This window comes from Onychostruthus taczanowskii, unplaced genomic scaffold, assembly GCF_017590055.1.
Source record: "Onychostruthus taczanowskii isolate IOZ18803 unplaced genomic scaffold, ASM1759005v1 scaffold7, whole genome shotgun sequence".
Taxonomy (NCBI): domain Eukaryota; kingdom Metazoa; phylum Chordata; class Aves; order Passeriformes; family Passeridae; genus Onychostruthus; species Onychostruthus taczanowskii.
Genome location: NW_024504786.1, coordinates 8,146,274 through 8,155,891, shown reverse-complemented (window position 1 = coordinate 8,155,891; position 9,618 = coordinate 8,146,274). Strand labels below are relative to the sequence as shown.

Genomic DNA, 9,618 nt, shown 5'->3' with positions numbered 1-9,618 from the left:
GTATTTTAGCTTTAGACACTGTATTAAACCATCATGCCACACTGCAAGTCTGTAAATAAGGTTACAGAGGGTGTTCAGGGACAGACAAACTGACACGAGGAGCACTGGAGTGGACAAGGCAGTGTGTGGGTCTTGTAAGACAGATCATCCCACAAGGATTTCCCATGGACAAGAGTCAGTCTGCTGTGCTTGTTACCACTTAAAGCAGAATGAAAAAGGCATTCCACTGATCCAGGGAGCAGGACTTACAGAAGCAAGCCAGGGAGGCAGAGCAGTAAATTTTCAGTAATGAAGACTATGAAATTATACAGAACCTGGACAATTTTACTAGCCAGTGTTCTTCTTCTACCTAGGGGAGAACAGAAATGCCTACTGTCATTTCCCAAAGACCTGTGAAGGAAACAGGAGGCTGCACACCTCTGCATTATTTATACTTAATTTTCTATAACTACATCAAGTCAGTATAAATGTGGACTTGTCATGGGGGAAGGGAGACAGCTTTTCTAAGTGCACCTCCTGAGCCTCTGCCCATGATGTTCATGTGCTTGCTACCTCTGCTTCACTGCTGAGACAGGAATCTTATTTCCAATATTCCTTTCCATCCCCCACAAAGAAAACAGAAATCATGCACTTACTGTCCATAAAACAGCCACATTTTCAGTCCTACTGATACATACCAAAGTGATAAGCAAAGCTGGAAGACCATGACTGCAAATACAAAATCTCCCAGCAGTTTCCCAAAATTGTTTGTGGTTTGGTTTGTTTTAATCTCCCAGAACTTTGTAAGGTAACAACGGGCTTCAAAGTTCCCCACCCAAACACATTTTAATGAAGACTCTTCCTCACTCTAATACTAAATGGGTCATGTTTCCTCACAGACCTGAAAAAAATCAACCTTCATCCAGAGCACAACTTCAAAACAATGTCAGAAGAGTAATCACTTAGAAGCTCCAAGAAAAGGACCTTCTAATTGTGCCTGGTGATAGAGAGCTTGTGAGCTAGATCCCCCACCACAGTTAATTCTGCAACATTGGTAAGACTTTATAAGAAATCATTAACTACTACATGAAGGAAGAATAGATAGGTTGATAATCTTGTGCATTTTAAATACAAAGGGATTGATTTATTCATCTGCCTGACAGCCTGCAGTCTTCCTTGTGCTTGTTCCCACTTCCTGTCCAGTAAGTGTACTTGATACTCAACACAGGTCTGCATCACATGCCCCAGCAGTTTAACAATGGTTAGCCTTAGTTCCTCTGTAATATTTTTCCTATTCAATGACCCATCAGCCAAATAACCCCTTGAACCACAAAACCAGCTTGATCTTGATCAGACTGACAGTGGTCACAGCTGCAAGAAAACAAGTACATGTTTGTTCCTACTGTTCAGCTCCCTCTCTGTTTACAGGTAGAGCAGATTCCCCACCCTCAGATCAAATAAAGAGCTGAGTTAGTTACCAGAGGTATCCTCCCAGTCATAAAACAGGTCTCCCTGTGATGAACTGCCCAGAATTAATATATCCCTGCAGCAGAAGCCTTTTGCTTGCTCTCTTTGAACTACAATGGAACATCTGTTGACAATCTCCCGCAGGGTAACTTCTCTCCTCCCCTGTTTTAATCCTCTCTCTCTTTCAGAAGTACACATCAGCTGCCACAGGACGACTCTCAGAAACATTAGAGTGTTTCCTTTCACTGATCTTTCTTGGGTCCAGTAGGAAGAGGGATAATCAGTCAGCTCTGATCAGTGTTTTCTTAAAAATTTACTGTTATGTCCTGAAGATTTTGATGCTGAATTACAGGTTCTGCTTGGTACAAGACCAGATTCATGGGTTCTTGAACATCACTTTCAGCCAGATTTAGACACTCATTTGATTCTGACTGAGAAGAGTTTTACTAGGGACAATTGCAAATTGGCAAAGTGTTCCTTTGCACTAGTCCTGGCTATGCCTTCTGATCACACAGACAAATAAACACTAATTGCTAATTGCTTCAATTTCCATTCTGATAATCTTAGGGGCAGGATGAGAAATTTTGCCCACTTTTTCAAAAGGATCTCAATATTTTTAGGTGGAAGGCAACTGGACAAAAATATTTGTGGCTGTCTAGCAGAAAGGGAACCTGTTTTCACAAAGGACTTAAGAGATGCACTGGGAAAAGAGCACCCTTTATTTTACAGAGTCTAAGTTGGTGTCATTCATTCACTTCTTCTCTTCTCCTTCAATAGACAGCAATTATAAAATTAAGTTATCTCAGAGGGAAATGGAATAAAAAAATTCAAACCACATAAGGAAATTTCACAGAGCCCTCTTCTGTCACTGTGGCACTCTATTCTCATAAAACAAACCAGCAACCTCCCCCTTCTGAGCGTCATGGAATTTTCTGTTCAAATAACAACATTTCTCCACCTGTTTTGTGGCACACAAGAGGAAGCATTTTACCAGCACTTGTCAAGTCAGCTGCTCCATATTGGGTTGTGACAGGGTAAATCTGTGGTCATTCTATATCTGTTCTGTTCTTGCTGTGCATAGTCTCCCTAAAAGGAACAATCCAAGCTCAGCCCTACATCCCAGAGCTTTAGATAGCCACCAGTGTAAGAACAGCCCAACATAACACAAAACTTACTGGGAGAAACTATAACTGGGAGAAAAACTGTAAATGGGAGAAAAAAACCGTAAACATTTGAAGGCATTAGTAGAGAAAACACACAAAATTCTCTCAATTTGTTCTGGTCCACCAAGTGCAAGCTCAGAAGACAGAATCATACATCCCATCCCATGGGAGAGGGCTGAAGCAGAGAACTGTAGCTAGGAATTCTCTGACCTTGGAGGAACACCCCCACTGCAGCCAAGCACCACAGCATCTCTCTGTCTGCAAGCCAGCTGGCAGCTGCCAAAGCTGATTGACAATTCACAAATCAGGCCCTGCACCAGTGTCTGTCCCCTGAAGAGAGAGCAGAACACACAGAAAGGGTAGAGGGGGCAGGTCTGAACGAGGGGGCGTGAGACGGCAAACACAGCTCAGGTCTCTGGCCGAGTGTGGGACTGGGCAGTCTGTGAATGATTTCTCCAAATGGCTGTTTCCCTTCCTGGAGCTGCCCCCCTTGGATCAGCCCCACACCTCACAGCTTCCACTTGTGGAAAATCCAGGGCACAAACAAGTCAAGAGGAGTTTGCCCACCCAGGGAAGCCAATATCCTTTCCATTTTTCAGTTGTTCCCGACACTAAAGAGTGCATCTTTTAGTTAACATTAAAGGTCATGCAGCTCCAGCCCAGGCAGGTCATTGCTGAGATCATCACTCCAGCTATTTCTAGCCACTTCTCCAGCACTGCTTTCTGCCAGCTCAAAACACAGCCTGGAGATACATGTACAATCTACACCAAAAGACCAAAGAATTATCCTTTCCCAGCCCTCTTGCCCCATGTGCCAGGCCTGAGAACAGCAGCAGTCTGTGTCTATTCCCTCCAGCACTGCTGGTTCATTGTGCAATCATCTCAAAACCTATTAAAAACATCCTCATTTATCTCCCACTGAAACAGAAATACCAATGAGCATCCTCACAAGCCATGTAACCTCAAATAAAAAGGTGCCCGTGGTTCCAAGTGTCCCAGGCTAGCAAGCTGCCAACACAGCTCCTGGGTGCCCCTGCCATAATAAGTCCTGCAGGGTTTCTGGTGCTACTATGTGCAAATACTTGCTACAATAGTACAGCAACTGGTACCTAGCTGCTTATTATTAAATTGTTTGAACGTTTGATCAGTAAAGCTCTGTATAAGAGTCCCCACCTGGCACGTGCCTCAGAATAAATGTTAGAGAAAAGCTTAACCCTTTGATGGGACATGCAGGCTCTTCAGGCATTGCCCTAACAGCAACCTGACAAGTTACAACTCCATCTACAAAGCAGTTAATTGCAGCGGGTTTGCTAGTAAAGTCTGAATCAGCAGGATTAGTAAATTGGAAAAACAGCACACAGGGCAGTTTAATATGCCTTACAGCCTCCATTCACAAGAATCTTAAGCATCTTACTAAAGTAGGGCATGAATTTCTTTATTTTAAAGGAACATTAGCCCTTTGTTCCCCATTTCTTTTAATGCCAAGTATTAATGCAAACATAAGAGGGTTTTATATCCCAAAAGCAAGACATAAATCCAAAAGGATGAAGAGGCTGAGAGGCAAACCTTGAAGTGAGCAATTTTCACCTTCTCACTGGCTGTGTGTCAGCACCAAAACAGAAATGGAGCCACATTAAAAAATGGTATCTTGGCACTGTCAGAGGAAGTGATAAGCATCATTGGCCCTCACATGCAGCTTTTCATTACCCTGACACTGCATGGGGAGGGAGGATGAAAGAACAGACAGGCACACACATGTTACCTCTGTCCTGGCATAGCAATGCTGCTCTCAGAACTAAGCTTTAAATCTGGCCCAAGTGCTAGGCCACTCCTCCAAACTGCACTGTCTTCCTGCCTTTAGGCACATAATACTCAGCCCTCCCAGTAAAACTGGGCCCAGCAGGAGCCTCTCATCTGGATGACCTCTGGAATGCCCTGAGCAGCAGAGCTTTGTCATCCACAGCACAGCAGAAAACCCTTCCAGGTTGTTAAGATCCTGAGGGTGCAGGATCCAGCCACACTTACCTGCTGGTACCTTGATCTCCATGGCACTGGAAAGCTCCTTGGAGCTGAAGTGTCTGGGGTGGGAACCTCGGCCAAAGATGGAGAGAACCACTCTGCCTCTCTCAGCAAGTTCTTGCTTCTCTCTAAAAGAAATTTAAAAAACAGCAGATCAGGCCAAAATTTCAAGGATAGAGTTGCTGAGTCTAAGCATCCTCTGCCTACTTTTTGTGACACCTGTTACACTTGGAGAAACTGCTGTTATTCCATTTAATAGCATTTTTTATTCTTACATGGGTACAAGCAGTGGCACAAGACAGAGAAAACAGGTTCCACGACAGGCAGGAGAACACACTGGCACAAATGCTCAGGCATTGGACTTCACCTGTCTGTGGCATCAACAGCTCCAGCCAGCTCCACATCATTCAGGTTTAAACCACGAGGAATCAGCCACCTCATTTCTGCTCTGAGACACAGCCACAATGCCAAACCCTTCCCATACAGGGGTCAGTTTGTGTTGGAAAAGGAGAACAGAGTACCTGACCTTACCACGAGATCTCTAAACCAGAGGCTGGACAACCATATCCCAGACTGTTACTAATGTTGGAGTAAGTGTGAAATCATTCCTGTGATCTCTTCTTTCCCTGCAGGTGCCATGGATGTTACTTCCTTCCAGAAGGGACTTCTCACTTGATCTTTCAGATCAGAGACTGTAAATCTGATTGAAGGATAACACTGACAGTCCCTGACACTTAGGAACAGTTTCTGGGGTGAGGATGGGGTGGCACCACTTTGGTGGGGTTTCCACAGTTGTGCCTCATGCAGCAGAAGGCAGCTCTGCTGAGCAATTCAGCTGTGTTTTCAGAGGTGAACAGGCCGGCAGCAGAACCTCTGCCTCCCCACCTAGCCCTGATCACATTGTTCTCTCAAATGTGCCAGCACAATTTTTTCCTGCAGCAGCACTGTGAAACACACCACTCCAGGGGAAAAAAAAAAAAAATCCAACAAAAAAGCCCAAACAATGACGCACTTGTTAGAAGCAGCTCGGCTCCCTGATCAGATTTACAGCACACCAACAACTGCAGCGGCAGAAATTTGGGAGGCAACGTGCTGTGAGGCCAGGGCAGGAAAATGCAGAGAGATTGGAACATTTTAAGCTGATGTTGACAGCACAGACAACGTCTCATGAAATCAGAGCTTAACAGGTGGGAGGGTGACATAATAAGGGAAGGCATGAGGTTTTTATAGAAAGAAATAGGAAATCAATATTTAATTACAGCAGAACTGCAATGAAGTTGCATTATTGAAACCATCTCACCAAGTTGATACAATATTTTTTATCAAAGAAAACCTAATAATGAGTCTACATTAACCTCCAGACTCAGTGTTCACCAATACTTCCCCACTAATAAAAACAGACATTTATATGCTTGTGGTCAAGAGCTAGAAAGATCAGAAAAACTGACAAGGAATTAAGATGTCTTTTAACTCCATTTCAGTTACTAAATTGCCCTGACTGTTCAAACAATTTGTGTGAGTCTCTCTCTCTCACATTAGGTTCCTGCCTAATGCAGAGCAATTGTTCCTTGCCAGGGTCAGAAAAAGGTTTCAAGTGCTGTGGATGGAAAGCAGAAGGAAAAGCCCTTCTGTTACAATCAGTACAACATTGTGTCTTCATCATTTACTGTTGTGGAGAACAATGAGAACTAATGATCTTTTTTTTATAAATGCTTCATGCTAACACCAAATCACAGTGTATGCCACGTGACAGCAGCATTAGCCTGAGGGAGATGAATGAGACTGTTGTGTTTTTCCTAATAATAGAAAAAACCACAAAGCCATACCTGGGACACAGACGCCTCACAGACGTTTTGCTGCCTTCCCCCAGGGAAGTGAACCATATTCTCTGGATGCTGTTTTGGTGTAGCACAAAGCTGTCAGGGGCAGAGAACGCTGGAAACAGTGACAGGAACTCTCAGCCAGACCTGTGACACTCGGACATCTGGCAGCTGTCCGAGGGCAGCTGGGGTTGGACAGAGGGCACAATGAAACACAGCCAAAAAGATCTAAGGATCTGCAACAAGGAAGCTGAGATGTCACTCATTTCTCTCCAGGGAGCAGGGCAGAGCCCTTGGTAGGGGTGGGGGAGAGCAAGGGCCAAGCCAGCAGAGGTTTGAGGCACAAACAAAGCCAGTTCCCACCGGCTGAGCTCGGGGAGAAAGGAATGTGAGGGATGGGGAAACTGGGAGGAATTAGAGCTCAGGCATTTCAAACGAGCACCTCTTCTTAAACTCACCAATTATTTCAGTAATTGCAGTAAAGTGCAAGTAAAATATTGTCCAAAGAGCAGCAAGGAGACTGCCCTGACAGAGGGCCTGGGCAGGAGACAGCAACACTCCTGCTGAAACAAGGCAGATGAGGTGGCTCAGGGAACAGCTCCAAGGACAGCTGTGAAGGGAACAGCAGGTACCCATCCTCCACGCCCACGTGGAATGAGCAGATGATGCCAGCCCTCAGGATACAAACATCTCAGTACCACAGGCTGCCCTTTGGAATCACAGAACGTCCTGTGCTGGAAAGGACCTGTAGGCCCCCAGTTTGTGGTGACTGGGAGTGGGGCTGCCATGGAGCCTCATCCCCAGTGGCAGCTGTGCAGGACAGGTGACCAGCATTGAAGGTAGAGGGACATGGAGGGCCCAGGTTACTGACCTGTCACCAAAGGGAACTGAGGCACACAGGCGTGAGGCATGTAAGATGAGGGGAATAAAAGGCTGGACTGAAGGGCAATAAATGGTGAGTGCTTGAAGCCTTCTGCTGGGGTGTGGGGTTGTGCTGTATGGTGACACTGTGATCGTGGCTGTCTTGACTGTGGCATGTGCTGTGACAGGGACCCACAGGGATTGTCAAGTCCAACTCCTGGCTCTGCGTAGGACAACCCCAAAAATCTCCTGTGCATCTGAGAGCATTGTCCAAATGAGCTCTGGCAGGCCTGGTGCTGTCAGCCCTTCCCTCCGTGAGCTGCCTCAGAAGGACTGAACACCCTGCCTGCACTTAGCCTGAGATCAGCTCCAGGACAGGGCAGACACAGGAGTCAAACCTGCCTCCAGCCTTGCCAGCTCAGGGTTGAAATGGAAGAGCCCACCCCACAGAGCTGCCAAATCTGTCACCTCCTGCATCAGTAAATCCAGAGCCACACACGGGAGTGAGCTGCGCTCCACAGGCAGGCACAGCTGGCAAGGAACAGCAGGATGAGAGATCAGTCCCCAGCATCTCTGAGCTTGCCAACCCAGCGCCTGTGGAAACAATTTCCAGAGCAAAGCTGTCCTGCAGAGCTCTGAGCAGCCGCCAGCCAGCAGCACCCTCCTGTGACACATTCCTGCAGCTCCCAGGCAGCTGCTGCGCCTGAATCCCGGGAGCTGCGCTGTGCTCCGGCAGCGTGCCTGGACCTGGGCATCCCCAGGTTCCCTGAAGGGGTGTCCCCTCCCTCTGATGCGAGATCTGGTGAGTGCTCCACGCTTCCACCCTGAGTTTGTACAAACTGTAAGACTGTGCACTGTTAGACTGAGCTTTGTGGCTGCTCACCTGAGAGAGAGGGGACAACCACTTCCAAGTGTTTTCCAGAGGCAGCCTCTGATCCAGCACAGCATTAAGCCCCTCAGAAAAATCTCAGAACTGAGGAAAAGAAGGGAGTTGGGCATATAACATGCCAACATAGGCAAAACCCTCCTATGACCAGCATGAAAGATGAAAAGCCCTTTCTGCCTTATATCCAGCTCTTTATCTTTGTTGAGCAGGGAGATGGAGCAGCCTTGTGCCAGGCTACACTCAGCCTGTTCTTTCTTCAGCAGGACTTCAGAAACCTAGACAAGAAGTGACCTGTGTAAGAGGCTCTTGCAGCTATCAGTGCTTTGGATCCACTGCCTTTACTTTCACTACTTCATAGCTTATGGATCTGCTCCTGCTGGAGCTCTTTCTCCTGTTTTAGTCAATTCATAGACTGAAATATTCAATTATATGAATGGATGGGTGGAAACAGATTTTGTACGAGGATTACTTGCAATTTAGTCCAAGAAAGAACACAGTTAGTGGTCTGATTTAACATCACAAGCTGGAAATACAGGGAGATCTGGAAACAACAAACTGTAATTCTAAACATGACTGACAGGATCCATCTGCCCTCCCAATAGAGAAGGCATGGATATAATAAGGAGGAACTCTTGGGGTACTAGAAGATATAAGGAAACTGCACAAAGCACTAAGTTTGCATATCTGAGGTAGTTCTGTCTCCAAGAACGTACACATTTGTTGTCCTGAACTTCATAAAACCCAGGACTACAAGCTGGAGAGCATTGCACAAATACTATAAAGATTGTGATAAGCAGCTATAAAGATTAAGGTAAGGACATCCAAATCTGAGGCTCAGTCTCCAGTATGGCAGGTGGTAGGGAATACAGAATCTGCAAAGAATCTTTCGGAAGGGGAAGGAGAAAGGATTGCCAGCACAGAGGCCTCACTGTTTCAGTGAACAACAACCTCCCACAGCACAGGTGGGGCATTCCCACAGAGTGTGAGGTCAGGAAAAGACGCCTGATCCCTGGCGGTGTGTCAGGGACGGGCACAAGGCCGGGAGCCGCGCGGGGAGCCGGGCTGGCCTGCGCTGGCTGAGCATGCTGGGACACGGAGTCCCCTCCGGGCGAGCCCGCGCAGAGGGGAGGGGGCCGCGCACTACAACTCCCGCAGTCCTTTGCGCGCCGCGCCGTCTCCTAGGAGACGCGGGGATGCGCGCCGGGGGTCCCGCAGGGCCGGAACTACCGCTCCCGTGGTACCCCGCGCGGCGCCGCTGCCGCCATGGAGCGGCGCGTGGCGGAGCAGCTCCGCAGCGCGCTGGGCCCGCTCGGCCTCGAGGCGCACGCCTTCAAGGTAATGACGTCGTGGTGACGTCACGGGCACGACGTCACAGCCCGCGGAGCTGCGGGAGTGCGGGGCGGGGAGCGGGTCCCGGGGCCGC

General features: G+C 47.4%; 1 protein-coding gene across 1 annotated transcript in view; it reads left to right on the top strand.

Moving 5' to 3' along the window:
- The first annotated feature begins 9,444 nt into the window (after positions 1-9,444).
- MMACHC (metabolism of cobalamin associated C) overlaps positions 9,445-9,618 on the top strand; it is a 5,912-nt gene continuing 5,738 nt past the window's right edge. The window contains exon 1 of the mRNA XM_041421610.1: positions 9,445-9,530. Within this exon, the coding sequence (XP_041277544.1) occupies positions 9,459-9,530 (72 nt within the window). The 5' untranslated portion in view covers positions 9,445-9,458. The remainder of the gene's footprint in view (positions 9,531-9,618) is intronic.